Source organism: Procambarus clarkii, chromosome 31, assembly GCF_040958095.1.
Source record: "Procambarus clarkii isolate CNS0578487 chromosome 31, FALCON_Pclarkii_2.0, whole genome shotgun sequence".
Classification (NCBI taxonomy): domain Eukaryota; kingdom Metazoa; phylum Arthropoda; class Malacostraca; order Decapoda; family Cambaridae; genus Procambarus; species Procambarus clarkii.
This window is the reverse complement of record NC_091180.1, coordinates 11,690,917-11,707,453: the sequence shown is the minus strand read 5'-3', so window position 1 is coordinate 11,707,453 and position 16,537 is coordinate 11,690,917. Positions and strand designations below refer to the sequence as shown.

Genomic DNA, 16,537 nt, shown 5'->3' with positions numbered 1-16,537 from the left:
TATCAGTCCCCATTATTGACCCTATTATCAGTCCCTATTATTGACCCTATTATCAGTCCCTATTATTGACCCTGTTATCAGTCCCTATTATTAACCCTATTATCAGTCCCTATTATTGACCCTATTATCAGTCCCTATTATTGACCCTATTATCAGTCCCTATTATTGACCCTATTATCAGTCCCTATTATTGACCCTGTTATCAGTCCCTATTATTGACCCTATTATCAGTTCCTATTATTGACCCTGTTATCAGTTCCTATTATTGACCCTGTTATCAGTCCCTATTATTGACCCTATTATCAGTCCCTATTATTGACCCTGTTATCAGTCCCTATTATTGACCCTGTTATCAGTCCCTATTATTGACCCTGTTATCAGTCCCTATTATTGACCCTGTTATCAGTCCCTATTATTGACCCTGTTATCAGTCCCTATTATTGACCCTGTTATCAGTCCCTATTATTGACCCTGTTATCAGTCCCTATTATTGACCCTGTTATCAGTCCCTATTATTGACCCTGTTATCAGTCCCTATTATTGACCCTGTTATCAGTCCCTATTATTGACCCTGTTATCAGTCCCTATTATTGACCCTGTTATCAGTCCCTATTATTGACCCTGTTATCAGTCCCTATTATTGACCCTGTTATCAGTCCCTATTATTGACCCTGTTATCAGTCCCTATTATTGACCCTGTTATTAATCACGTGTTGCCTATCACGATTAACACACTTATCGAAATTATTTTGTCTGTATATTATTGATAGATCTTTGGTTCCCTTCAGATGAGGCGAGGGTTAATGCTGCAGGTTGATGACGTCACGAGATTTGATGACGTCACATGCTTGATGACGTGTCAAGGACTTGATGACGTCAACAAGAGGAATTCCGACGATTAAGGAATGCAAGTGGCGGGATCCGGAAGTTGAGAGAGGATAACATTGTGTTCAGTCGGTGTTCTTGTTATAACAAATGTGGTCGCGTAGAATACATGCTGAACATGAATGCATAGAACATGCTGAAGAAACATTGTGTTCAATCTTGAGGCTATTGCATCACGGACCTCGGTGTTCTGTTATTTTACATGATGTAGGAATGAATAAATCACATGATGTAAAAAATAATATAGAAGTTAAATAACTAGAGATGAAAACAATAAAATAAGTTATCATGAAAACACAAATGATAACGAGATTACAGAATAACAACATTTGACCAAAGAGTCGCACTAAAAAAATAGGAAAAAAAGGTGTTTGTTTCGCGGCATTTGTTGACAATATTTGGCGGGAAAGTTATAATGGCGGACACAAACATACGTCCGTTTCGCTGCGCTTGGCCTCGTCTTCGCCTAAGGATTTTTGCCATAATTTCTTTAGGTAAGTGTCTGAACTAATGTTACGTTTTCATAGTATGTGTAAATGGATAGTTATCTATTTGTTCCCATCTATAGGTATTTACCAATACATGAGATCTGCCTCAAGATAGTCCTAAGTATCATGATCAGTGATTTCCGATTCGGACAAGATGAGAAGAGAGTTAGACACTAAGGGCCAGATTCATGAAGCAGTTACGCAAGCACTTACGAACCTGTACATCTTTTCTCAATCTTTGGCGGCTTTGTTTACAATTATTAAACAGGTAATGAGCTCCGAAGCACCAGGAGGCTGTTTATAACAATAACAACAGTTGATTGGCAAGTTTTCATGCTTGTAAACTGTTTAATAAATGTAACTAAAGCCGTCAAGGATTGAGGAAAGATGAACACGTTCGTAAGTACTTACATAACTGCGTTGTGAATCTGGCCCTATATTCGTACGTGGATAAAATGTTTCCAAGCATCTGTAACTCACGTGATTCTGTGTTGTATTGATTTGCTAACACAGTCGGACAATGTTGGCGTCGTTTGTGAAAACCTTGAATGTTGTGATCATGTCTCTCTTAGATCTTCTTTCTCTATTCATGTGAGATTATGTTTCCTTAGCCAACCAGATCATATAATTTTCTTTATTATCTCGTCATGAACTTCTGATGCTTCGAGAGGTTCGAGTGCCGTGTCGCTGCATAATGTTGATCTTGTCTGACGTAGGTGTTGTGAGCGGTTTTGGATGATTCCTTTCCCAGGTTACGAAGGGCATTACCTTCCGTTTCCCACGCCGATTACGTTATAATATATCCGAGACAATATTATGTGTCCGAGATCATTTATTAGGTGTCCGAGACAATATTATGTGTCCGAGATCATTTATTAGGTGTCCGAGACAATATTAGGTGTCCGAGACAATATTAGGTGTCCGAGATCATTTATTAGGTGTCCGAGACTATATTATGTGTCCGAGATCATTTATTAGGTGTCCGAGACAATATTAGGTGTCCGAGACAATATTAGGTGTCCGAGACAATATTATGTGTCCGAGACTATATTAGGTGTCCGAGACTATATTAGGTGTCCGAGACTATATTAGGTGTCCGAGACAATATTATGTGTCCGAGACAATATTAGGTGTCCGAGACAATATTAGGTGTCCGAGACAATATTAGGTGTCCGAGACAATATTAGGTGTCCGAGACTATATTAGGTGTCCGAGACAATATTAGGTGTCCGAGACAATATTAGGTGTCCGAGACAATATTAGGTGTCCGAGACTATATTAGGTGTCCGAGACAATATTAGGTGTCCGAGACTATATTAGGTGTCCGAGACAATATTAGATGTCCGAGACTATATTAGGTGTCCGAGACAATATTATGTGTCCGAGACTATATTATGTGTCCGAGACAATATTAGGTGTCCGAGACAATATTATGTGTCCGAGACTATATTATGTGTCCGAGACTATATTAGGTGTCCGAGACTATATTAGGTGTCCGAGACTATATTAGGTGTCCGAGACAATATTATGTGTCCGAGACTATATTATGTGTCCGAGACTATATTAGGTGTCCGAGACTATATTATGTGTCCGAGACTATATTAGGTGTCCGAGACTATATTATGTGTCCGAGACAATATTATGTGTCCGAGACAATATTATGTGTCCGAGACTATATTAGGTGTCCGAGACTATATTAGGTGTCCGAGACTATATTAGGTGTCCGAGACTATATTATGTGTCCGAAACTATATTAGGTGTCCGAGACTATTTGCGACACTATTCAGAGTGGTTTTACCTTCAGACAGAACTGTTCCTCGGGAGAAATTGTGGTTTTTTTTTGAAATTTTTTTTTTGAAAATTTTGAAAATTGAAAAATTTGAAATTTTTGAAAAACAAAAACGGAGTTATTTTGGAGCCTTTGGTTGGTAGTGAGGTTATGTACGGAGCAGCTCTTAGTGTGGAAAGTTTTAATGAAAGTTCTGACAGGTGTATAGGTGTTGAGGCTCACGTGTTTCCGACTGTGGGATCAGGTTTCAGCTCCTGGTTCCCGGTTACTTAATGTTTTGTTATTTTATTGAGTCGCTCGTGCTAATTGGAGCATTGTCTTGCCATTTGGTCTGGGTTAGACACAAACACACACACACACACACACACACACACACACACACACACACACACACACACACACACACACACACAGACACACACACAAACACACACACACACACACACAGACACACACACACACACACACACACAGACACACACACACACACACACACACACACACACACACACACACACACATACACAGACACACACACACACACACAGACACACACACACACACACACACACACACACACACACACACACACACACACACACACACACACACACACACACACACACACACACACACACACACACACACACACACACACACACACAGTGTGACGGTCGTTTCATTAAAACTTTACATTCCAACAGCTGATCGTCGTCAATATTGCCGGTAACTCTGCAATATCTCAAAGTTTTCCAAATACCCGAAACTTCCCGATGGAAACATGAGCAAGAACAGCCACAACAGCCTCCACAACAGCCTCCACAACAGCCTCCACAACAGCCTCCACAACAGTCTCTACAACAGCCTCCACAACAGCCACAACAGCCTCCACAACAGCCTCTACAACAGCCTGCACAACAGCCTCCACAACAGCCTCTACAACAGCCTCCACAACAGCCTCTACAACAGCCTCCACAACAGCCTCCACAACAGCCTCCACAACAGCCTCCACAACAGCCTCTACAACAGCCTCCACAACAGCCTCCACAACAGCCTCTACAACAGCCTCCACAACAGCCTCTACAACAGCCTCCACAACAGCCTCCACAACAGCCTCCACAACAGCCACAATAGCCTCCACAACAGCCTCCTCAACAGCCTCCACAACAGCCTCCACAACAGCCACAACAGCCTCCACAACAGCCTCTACAACAGCCTCTACAACAGCCACAACAGCCACAACAGCCTCCACAACAGCCTCCACAACAGCCTTCACAACAGCCTCCACAACAGCCTCCACAACAGCCTCCACAACAGCCTCCACAACAGCCTCTACAACAGCCACAACAGCCACAACAGTCACAACAGCCTCCACAACAGCCTCCACAACAGCCACAACAGTCACAACAGCCTCCACAAGAGCCTCCACAACAGCCTCCACAACAGCCTCCACAACAGCCTCCACAACAGACTCCATAACAGCCTCCACAACAGCCCCCACAACAGACTCCACAACAGCCACAACAGTCACAATAGCCTCCACAAGAGCCTCCTCAACAGCCTCCACAACAGCCTCCACAACAGCCTCCACAACAGACTCCACAACAGCCTCCACAACAGCCTCCACAACAGCCTCCACAACAGCCTCCTCAACAGCCTCCACAACAGCCTCCACAACAGTCTCCACAACAGCCTCCACTACAGCCCCCACAACAGCAACAGCAGCCTCCTCAACAGCCTCCACAACAGCAGCCTCCTCAACAGCCTCTACAACAGCCTCCACAACAGCCTCCACAACAGCCTCCACAACAGCCTCCACAACAGCCTCCACAACAGTCTCCACATTAGCCTCCACAACAGCCTCCACAACAGCCTATAGAACAGCCTCCACAACAGCCTCTACAACAGCCTTCACAACAGCCTATAGAACAGCCTCCACAACAGCCTCCACAACAGCTTCCACAACAGCCTCCACAACAGCCTATACAACAGCCTCCACAACAGCCTCCACAACAGCCTCCACAACAGCCTCCACAACAGCCTATACAACAGCCTCCACAACAGCCTATACAACAGCCTCCACAACAGCCTATACAACAGCCTCCACAACAGCCTATACAACAGCCTCCACAACAGCCTATACAGCAGCCTCCACATCAGCCTCCACAACAGACTACACAACAGCCTGCACAACAGCCTCCACAACAGCCCCCACAACAGCCTCCTCAACAGCCTCCACAACAACTACACAACAGCCTCCACAACAGCCTCCTCAACAGCCTCCACAACAGTCTCCACAACAGTCTCCACAACAGCCTCTACAACAGCCTCCACAACAGTCTCCACAACAGCCTCCACAACAGCCTCAACAACAGCCTCCACAACAGCCTTTACAACAGTCTCCACAACAGCCTCCACAACAACCTCCACAACAGCCTCCATATCAGCCTCCACAACAGCCTCCACAACAGCCTCCACAACAGCCCATACAACAGCCTCCACAACAGCCTCTACAACAGCCTCCACAACAGCCTCTACAACAGCCTCTACAACAGCCTCCACAACAGCCTCCACAACAGTCTCCACAACAGCCTCCACAACAGCCACAATAGCCTCTACAACAGCCTCCACAACAGCCTCCACAATAGCCTCCACAACAGCCTCCACAACAGCCTCCACAACAGCCACAATAGCCTCTACAACAGCCTCCATAAAAGCCTCTACAAAAGCCTCCACAACAGCCCCCACAACAGCCTCCACAACAACCCCCACAACAGCATCCACAACAGCCTCCGCAACAGCCTCCACAACAGCCACAAAAGCCTCCACAACAGCCTCCACAACAGCCCCCACAACAGCCCCCACAACAGCCTCCGCAACAGCCTCCACAACAGCCTCCACAACAGCCTCCACAACAGTCTCTACAACAGCCTCTACAACAGCCTCTACAACAGCCTCTACAACAGCCTCCACAACAGCCTCTGCAACAGCCTCCACAACAGCCTCCACAACAGCCACAACAGCCTCCACAACAGCCTCCACAACAGCCTCCACAACAGCCTCTACAACAGCCTCCATAAAAGCCTCTACAACAGCCTCCACAACAGCCCCCACAACCGCCTCCACAACAGCCTCCACAACAGCCTCTACAACAGCCTCCACAACAGTCTCCACAACAGCCTCCACAACAGCCTCTACAACAGCCACAACAGCCTCTACAACAGCCTCCACAACAGCCTCCTCAACAGCCTCCACAACAGTCTCCACAACAGTCTCCACAACAGCCTCTACAACAGCCTCCACAACAGTCTCCACAACAGCCTCCACAACAGCCTCTACAACAGCCTCCACAACAGCCTTTACAACAGTCTCCACAACAGCCTCCACAACAACCTCCACAACAGCCTCCACATCAGCCTCCACAACAGCCTCCACAACAGCCTATACAACAGCCTCCACAACAGCCTCTACAACAGCCTCCACAACAGCCTCTACAACAGCCTCCACAACAGCCTCCACAACAGCCTCCACAACAGCCTCCACAACAGACACAATAGCCTCTACAACAGCCTCCACAACAGCCTCCACAACAGCCACAATAGCCTCTACAACAGCCTCCACAACAGCCTCCACAACAGCCTCCACAACAGCCACAATAGCCTCTACAACAGCCTCCATAAAAGCCTCTACAAAAGCCTCCACAACAGCCCCCACAACAGCCTCCACAACAACCCCCACAACAGCATCCACAACAGCCTCCACAACAGCCACAAAAGCCTCTACAACAGCCTCCACAACAGCCCCAACAACAGCCCCCACAACAGCCTCCGCAACAGCCTCCACAACAGCCTCCACAACAGCCTCCACAACAGCCTCCACAACAGCCTCTACAACAGCCTCTACAACAGCCTCTACAACAGCCTCCACAACAGCCTCTACAACAGCCTCCACAACAGCCTCCACAACAGCCTCCACAACAGCCACAACAGCCTCCACAACAGCCTCCACAACAGCCTCCTCAACAGCCACAACAGCCTCCACAACAGCCTCCACAACAGCCTCCTCAACAGCCACAACAGCCTCCACAACAGCCTCCACAACAGCCACAATAGCCTCCACAACAGCCTCCACAACAGCCTCCACACCAGCCTCCACAACAGCCTCCACAACAGCCTCCACAACAGCCTCCACAACAGCCTCTACAACTGCCTTTACAACAGCCTCCACAACAGCCTCCACAACAGCCTCCACAACAGCCTCCACAACAGCCTCTACAACTGCCTTTACAACAGCCTCCACAACAGCCTCCACAACAGCCTTTACAACAACCTCCACAACAGCCTCCACAACAGCCTATACAGCAGCCTATACAACAGCCTCCACAACAGCCTCCACAACAGCCTCCACAACAGCCTCTACAACAGCCTGTACAACAGTCTCCACAACAGCCTCCACAACAGCCTCCACAACAGCCTCCACAACAGCCTATACAACAGCCTCCACAACAGCCTATACTGCAGCCTATACAACAGCCTCCACAACAGCCTCCACAACAGCCTCCACAACAGCCTCCACAACAGCCTCCACAACAGCCTCTACAACTGCCATTACAACAGCCTCCACAACAGCCTCCACAACAGTCTATACAACAGCCTCCACAACAGCCTATACAACAGCCTCCACAACAGTCTCCACAACAGCCTCCACAACAGCCTCTACAACAGCCTCCACAACAGCCTCTACAACAGCCTCCACAACAGCCTCCACAACAGCCTATACAACAGCCTCCACAACAGCCTCCACAGCAGCCTCCACAACAGCCTATACAGCAGCCCATACAACAGCCTCCACAACAGCCTCCACAACAGCGTCCACAACAGCCTCCACAACAGCCTCTACAACAGCCTATACAACAGCCTCCACAACAGCCTCCACAACAGCCTCCACAACAGCCTATAGAACAGCCTCCACAACAGCCTCCATAACAGCCTCCACAACAGCCTCCACAACATCCTCCACAACAGCCTCCACAACAGCCTCCACAATTTACAGCCTTTACAACAGTCTCCACAACAGCCTTTACAACAGTCTCCACCACAGCCTCCACAACAGCCTCCACAACAGCCTCCATAACAGCCTCCACAACAGCCTCCACAACAGCCTATACAACAGCCTCCACAACAGCCTCTACAACAGCCTCCACAACAGCCTCTACAACAGCCTCCACAACAGCCTCCACAACAGCCTCCACAACAGCCTCTACAACAGCCTCCACAACAGCCTCCACAACAGCCTCCACAACAGCATCTACAACAGCCTCCACAACAGCTATAACAGCCTCTACAACAGCCTCCACAACAGCCACAACAGCCTCCACAACAGCCTCTACAACAGCCTCCACAACAGCCTCTACAACAGCCTCCACAACAGCCTCCACAACAGCCACAAGAGCCTCCACAACAGCCTCCACAACAGCCACAACAGCCTCTACAACAGCCTCCATAAAAGCCTCTACAACAGCCTCCACAACAGCCTCCACAACAGCCTATAGAACAGCCTCCACAACAGCCACAACAGCCTCTACAACAGCCTCCATAAAAGCCTCTACAACAGCCTCCATAAAAGCCTCTACAACAGCCTCCACAACAGCCTATAGAACAGCCTCCACAACAGCCTCCACAACAGCCTCCACAACAGCCCCCACAACAGCCTCCACAACAGCCTCCGCAACAGCCTCCACAACAGCCACAACAGCCTCTACAACAGCCTCCACAAAAGCCTCTACAACAGCCTCCACAACAGCCCCCACAACAGCCTCCACAACAGCCCCCACAACAGCCCCCACAACAGCCTCCGCAACAGCCCCCACAGCAGCCTCTACAACAGCCTCTACAACAGCCTCCACAACAGCCTCTACAACAGCCTCCACAACAGCCTCTACAACAGCCACAACAGCCTTTACAACAGCCTCCACAACAGCCTCCACAACAGCCTCTACAACAGCCTCCACAACAGCCTCTACAACAGCCTCCACAACAGCCTCTACAACAGCCACAACAGCCTCTACAACAGCCACAACAGCCTCCACAACAGCCTCCACAACAGCCTCTACAACAGCCTCCACAACAGCCTCTACAACAGCCACAACAGCCTTTACAACAGCCTCCACAACAGCCTCCACAAAGGTCTCCACAACAGCCTCTACAACAGCCTCTAGAACAGCCTCCACAACAGCCTCTACAACAGCCTCCAAAACAGGCTCTACAACAGCCACAACAGCCTCTACAACAGCCACAACAGCCTCCACAACAGCCCAACAACAGCCTCCACAACAGCCTCCACAACAGCCTCTACAACAGTCTCCACAACAGCCTATACAACAGCCTCTACAACAGCCTCTACAACAGCCTCTACAACAGCCACAACAGCCTCCACAACAGCCCAACAACAGCCTCCACAACAGTCTCCACAACAGCCCCCACAACAGCCCCCACAACAGCCACAACATCCTTCACAATAGCCTCTACAACAGCCTCCACAACAGCCACAACAGCCTCCACAACTGCCTCTACAACAGCCTCCACAACAGCCTCCACAACAGCCACAACAGCCTCCACAACAGCCTCTACAACAGCCACAACACCAACATCAGCCTCTACAACAGCCACAACAGCCTCTACAACAGCCTCCACAACAGCCACAACAACAGCCTTCACACAGCCTCCACAACAGCCTCCACAACAGCCTCCACAACAGCCTCTACAACAGCCTCCACAACAGCCTCCACAACAGCCACAACAGCCTCTACAACAGCCTCCACAACAGCCACAACTGCCTTCACAACAGCCTCCACAACAGCCACAACAGCCTCCACAACGGCCTCCACAACAGCCTCCACAACAGCCACAACAGCCTCCACAACAGCCACAACAGCCTCTACAACAGCCTCCACAACAGCCACAACAGCCTCCACAACAGCCTCCACAACATCCACAACAGCCTCCACAACAGCCACAACAGCCTCCACAACTGCCTCTACAACAGCCTCGCCAACAGCCTCCACAACAGCCACAACAGCCTCCACAACAGCCTCTACAACAGCCACAACACCAACATCAGCCTCTACAACAGCCACAACAGCCTCTACAACAGCCTCCACAACAGCCACAACAACAGCCTCCACAACAGCCTCCACAACAGCCTCCACAACAGCCTCCACAACAGCCTCTACAACAGCCTCCACAACAGCCACAACAGCCTCTACAACAGCCTCCACAACAGCCACAACAGCCTCCACAACAGCCTCCACAACAGCCACAACAGCCTCCACAACGGCCTCCACAACAGCCTCCACAACAGCCACAACAGCCTCTACAACAGCCTCCACAACAGCCACATTAGCCTCCACAACAGCCACAACAGCCTCCACAACAGCCTCTACGACAGCCTCCACAACAGCCACAACAGCCTCTACAACAGCCTTTACAACAGCCACAACAGCCTCCACAACTGCAACTACAGCAACAACAGCCTCCACAACAGCCACAACACCAACAACAGCCTCCACAACAGCCTCCACAACAGCCTCCTCAACAGCCACAACAGCCTCCACAAGAGCCTCCACAACAGCCTCTTCAACAGCCACAACACCAACAACAGCCTCCACTAGAGCCTCCACAACAGCCTCCTCAACAGCCACAACAGCCCCAACAGCCTCCACAACAGCCCCAACAGCCTCCTCAACAGCCCCAACAGCCTCCTCAACAGCCACAAGAGCCACAACAGCAACAACAGCCTCCTCAACGGCCACAACAGCCTTCTCAACAGCCACAAGAGCCACAACAGCCTCCTCAACAGCCACAAGAGCCACAAGAGCCACAACAGCCTCCACAACAGCCACAACAGCCTCCACAACAGTACCTACACAACAGCCACAACAGCCTCCACAACAGCCACAACAGCCTCCACAACAGTACCTACACAACAGCCACAACAGCCACAACAGCCTCCACAACAGCCTCCACAACAGTACCTACACACAAGCCTCCCATACATAATGTTCATAAGTTCACTTACTGGGAATGTCTAGCGGCATCGCTCGCTTTGAACACAAGTAGACCGTTGAATTTGAACAGTCACCATGAGATTATGATAAACTCTTGGGAAGTCTCGCGCCAGGTTTCAATTACAGGTCATGATTAATCTCATAAATTTTGAGAAATTGATCTTCAACTAATTTTTTTTTACATTGGTTTTGAACTTTTTGAACTTAATTTTTAACATGTCCATGTTGGTTTTAACACGTTATTTATATAATAAGTTCACACCAATTTCAAAATTCGGGCTTTTGTTTAAAACATTTTGACTACTGGTGTGAATATTTTGTTTTAAGTAATAAAGCTTTGCAATCATTTTCAGTTTTCTTAACTGTAGCCAAAATATATTCATAAGAATTCTGAGCTTCTTGTTTACAAACTTAACTAAAATTGTATCAATTTTAATAAAGTAATGTCACAGTAAATTGGGAACTATTAAATAATTAATAGTTAAATTATAAATTAATTAAAATTAATTAATAATTAATTAAATTAAATTATTAATTTAATAATTAAAATCGTAATTTTTACGTAATTAAAAATCTTAATTTTTTTTTTAATAAATGTTGTTCCAGGAATTTAAACTCGTTCATATTAGTGTTTGTTAATTGGCTTTCAATAACACCTATTTCATCCAGACCCATTTTATTCCCCCCCCCCCCCGTTCCTGTTGAAACACTGAGCGCTGTGAACCCTATTTTATCCACCCGCTCCTGTTTAATCCCCAATCGCTTCCACCCCTATTTTGTATAATGAACCAAATGCTTCATGATTCCATCAAGGGAAACCATGTGGTCTCCGTGATTTTTTGCCACAAAAATTCCATCTTAACCTTTATTCTACTCTATGATAGAGTTGAAAGTCACTTTGAGACGAAGTCTGAAAATCAGATGTGCTAAAGGACCCCTGATTTACCCTTTATGCAAAGTTGGAATAGAGTTGAAATTTGCTGGTGATACCGTCGGAGCCTCGGATGTTTGGTGGGTTATCGCCCTTGGGGCATACTACCATAAGGGTGGGTGTTGCAGGCCACCGGGGTTTTTTCAATTTTGATGGAGTGGTTTCGGGGCAAGAAGTGGGAGAGTCAACACTTAGTTGTTTATTACCCCCTCCCCCTCCCCCCCATCCATGGTTGGGGGGGGGGGTTGGTATACACCTGTTCTCCTTCTCCTTCTCCTCCTTCTCTTCTTCTTCTTCGGTGTCCCTTCTCGTGTTTCTTTCTTTCTCTCTGTATCATCTCTCGATGTCTCCTGTTTCTCCTGTCCTCTCGCCTCTTCTTCCACACACACACACACACACACACACACACACACACACACACACACACACACACACACACACACACCCACACACACACACACACACACACACACACACACACACACACACACACACACACACACACACACACACCCACACACACACACACACACACACACACACACACACACACACACACCAAACTATCACTATCAATATTGTATCAAACACACACTATTGTATCAAACACACACTATCCAAAGCGTTATAAGACAAAGAGTGCTGGGAAGACGGGACACCACGAGCGTAGCTCTCATCCTGTAACTACACTTAGGTAATTACACTTAGGTAATTACACACACACACACACACACACACACACACACACACACACACACACACACACACACACACACACACACACACACACACACACACACACACACACACAGACACACACACACACACACACACACACACACACACACACACACACACACACACACACACACACACACACACACACACACACACACACACAGAAATATGGAAGACTGCTAATGTAGTACCAATATACAAAAAGGGTGACAGACAAGAGGCACTGAACTACAGGCCAGTGTCCTTAACTTGTATACCATGCAAGGTGATGGAGAAGATTGTGAGAAAAAACCTAGTAACACATCTGGAGAGAAGAGACTTCGTGACAACCCATCAACATGGGTTCAGGGAGGGTAAATCTTGCCTTACAGGCTTGATAGAATTCTATGATCAGGTGACAAAGATTAAGCAAGAAAGAGAAGGGTGGGCGGACTGCATTTTTTTGGACTGTCGGAAAGCCTTTGACACAGTACCCCAAAAAAGGTTGATGCATAAGCTGGAGAAACAGGCAGGAGTAACTGGTAGGGCGCTCCAGTGGATAAGGGAGTACCGAAGCATTAGGAAGCAGAGAGTTACAGTGAGGGGTGAGACCTCAGACTGGCGTGAAGTCACCAGTGGAGTCCCACAGGGCTCTGTACTTGGACCTATCCTGTTTCTGATATACGTAAATGATCTCCCAGATGGTATAGACTCATTCCTCTCAATGTTTGCTGACGACGCCAAAATTATGAGAAGGATTAAAACAAAGGAGAACAGCTTGAGGCTTCAAGAAGACCTGGACAAGCTGCAGGAATGGTCGAACAAATGGTTGTTAGAGTTTAACCCAAGCAAATGTAATGTAATGAAGATAGGGTAGGAAGCAGGAGACCAGATACAAGGCACCATTTGGGAGATGAAATACTTAAAGAGTCAGAGAGAGAGAAAGACCTAGGGGTTGATATCACGCCAGACCTGTCCCCTGAAGCTCATATCAAGAGGATAACATCAGCAGCATATGCCAGGTTGGCTAACATAAGAACGGCCTTTAGAAACTTGTGTAAGGAATCTTTCAGAACATTATATACCACATATGTCAGACCAATCCTGGAGTATGCGGCCCCAGCATCCTTTAGTCAAACATAAGTCTATACTGGAAAAGGTTCAAAGGTTTGCCACCAGACTAGTACCCGAGCTGAGAGGTATGAGCTACGAGGAGAGACTACGGGAATTAAACCTCACTTCGTTGGAAGACAGAAGAGTTAGGGGGGACATGATCACCACATTCAAGATTCTCAAGGGAATCGACAGGGTTGATAAAGACAGGCTGTTTAACACAAGGGGCACACGCACTAGGGGACGCAGGTGGAAACTGAGTGCCCAAATGAGCCACAGAGATATTAGAAAGAACTTTTTTAGTGTCAGAGTGGTTGACAAATGGAATGCATTAGGAAGTAATGTGGTGGAGGCTGACTCCATACACAGTTTCAAGTGTAGATATGATAGAGCCCAATAGGCTCAGGAACCTGTACACCTGTTGATTGACAGTTGAGAGGAGGAACCAAAGAGCCAGAGCTCAACCCCCGCAAGCACAACTAGGTGAGTACACACACACACACACACACACACACACACACACACAACCTAGACAAGCTGAAGGAATGGTCGAACAAATGGTTGTTAGAGTTTAACCTAACCAAATGTAATGTAATGAAGATAGGTGTAGGGAGCAGGAGGCCAGATACAAGGTATCATCTGGGAGAGGAAATTCTTCAGGAGTCAGAGAAGGAAAAAGACTTGGTGGGTTGATATCACGCCAGACCTGTCTCCTGCAGCACATATCAAGAGGATAACATCAGCGGCATATGCCAGGCTGGCCAACATACGAACGGCATTCAGAAACTTGTGTAAAGAATCATTCAGAACTTCGTATACCACATATGTCAGGCCAATCCTGGAGTATGCAGCCCCAGCATGGAGTCCATATCTAGTCAAGGATAAGACTAAACTGGAAAAGGTTCAAAGGTTTGCCACCAGACTAGTACCCGAGCTGAGAGGTATGAGCTACGAGGAGAGACTACGGGAATTAAACCTCACTTCGCTGGAAGACAGAAGAGTTAGGGGGGGACATGATCACCACATTCAAGATTCTCAAGGGAATTGATGGGGTAGATAAAAACAGGCTATTTAACACAAGGGGCACACGCACAAGGGGACACAGGTGGAAACTGAGCGCCCAAATGAGCCACAGAGATATTAGAAAGAACTTTTTTAGTGTCAGAGTGGTTGACAAATGGAATGCATTAGGAAGTGATGTGGTGAAGGCTGACTCCATACACAGTTTCAAGTGTAGATATGATTGAGCTCAATTGGCTCAGGATGGTACATCTGTTGATTGACAGTTGACAGGTGGGACCAAGAAGCCGAGGTTCAACCCCCACCAAGCACAGTTATGTGGCCCGGGTTCAACGTAGACTTCCGTCGAACAAGTCTATGTTGGTGGGGACGAGGACAGGTTGACGAGTTTAGCAGTTACCAGGGAGGATGTAATTAAACAAATAGTAAAACTCAAACCAAACAAATCCCTAGGGCCAGATGAAGTGTTTGCCAGGGTGCTTAAAGAATGCGAAGAGGAGCTTTCCGAGCCACTGTCTACCATATTTAATAAATCAATAGAGTCAGGCAGAGTGCCAGAGTCATGGAAGTTTGCTAATGTGGTACCAATTTTTAAGAAAGGAGATAGATCACTTGCGTCAAACTATCGGCCAATTAGCCTAACGTCTATTGTGGGAAAGTTACTTGAATCGATAATTGCAAATACAATTCGTCTTCATCTTGAAAAACATAAATTAATAAATGAGTCGCAACATTGTTTTACAAATGGCCGTTCATGTTTAACAAATTTGTTATCACTTTATTCCAGCATAGTTGAGGCAGTTGATGGTGGTAAGGATTGTGATGTTGTGTACCTTGACTTTAGCAAAGCTTTTGATACAGTGCCACATGAAAGACTGATTAAAAAGATAGAGGCTCATGGTATTGGGGGTGCTATATTAAGTTGGATTAGGGCATGGCTATACCAAAGGAAACAGAGAGTTAGTATAAATGGAGTCAAGTCAGAGTGGGAAAATGTTGTAAGTGGAGTACCTCAAGGCTCTGTCTTGGGACCTCTATCCCAGGGGGGCCAATTGACCCATACGAGGCAGCTCTTATTTATATCCACTCAAACTCCTGCATATGTCTAGCCTACGCTTGAAACAATTAAGGGATCCCACTTTTACTATGTTACGTGGCAATTGGTTCCACAAATCAACAACCCTTTTACTGAACCAGTATTTACCCAGGTCTTTTCTAAATCAAAATATATCCAATTCATACCGATTGTTTCGTGTTCTTCATGCCACGTAATTGGCCTTCTGCAGTTATCTTCATTCTTATGTTCTTATGTTCTAATGTTCTTATGTTCTAATGTTCTTATGTTATAATGTTCTTATGTTCTAATGTTCTTATGTTCTAATGTTCTTATGTTCTAATGTTCTAATGTTCTTATGTTCTAATGTTCTTATGTTATAATGTTCTTATGTTCTAATGTTCTTATGTTCTAATGTTCTTATGTTCTAATGTTCTAATGTTCTAATGTTCTTATGTTCTAATGTTCTTATGTT

The 16,537-nt window shown here is 46.9% G+C and overlaps 1 protein-coding gene across 1 annotated transcript in view; it reads left to right on the top strand.

The window, feature by feature from the left end:
* The first annotated feature begins 793 nt into the window (after positions 1-793).
* LOC123750837 (zwei Ig domain protein zig-8) overlaps positions 794-16,537 on the top strand; it is a 75,763-nt gene continuing 60,019 nt past the window's right edge. Inside the window, exon 1 of the mRNA XM_069334145.1 lies at positions 794-1,379. Coding sequence (XP_069190246.1) covers positions 1,301-1,379 — 79 coding nt within the window. The 5' untranslated portion in view covers positions 794-1,300. The remainder of the gene's footprint in view (positions 1,380-16,537) is intronic.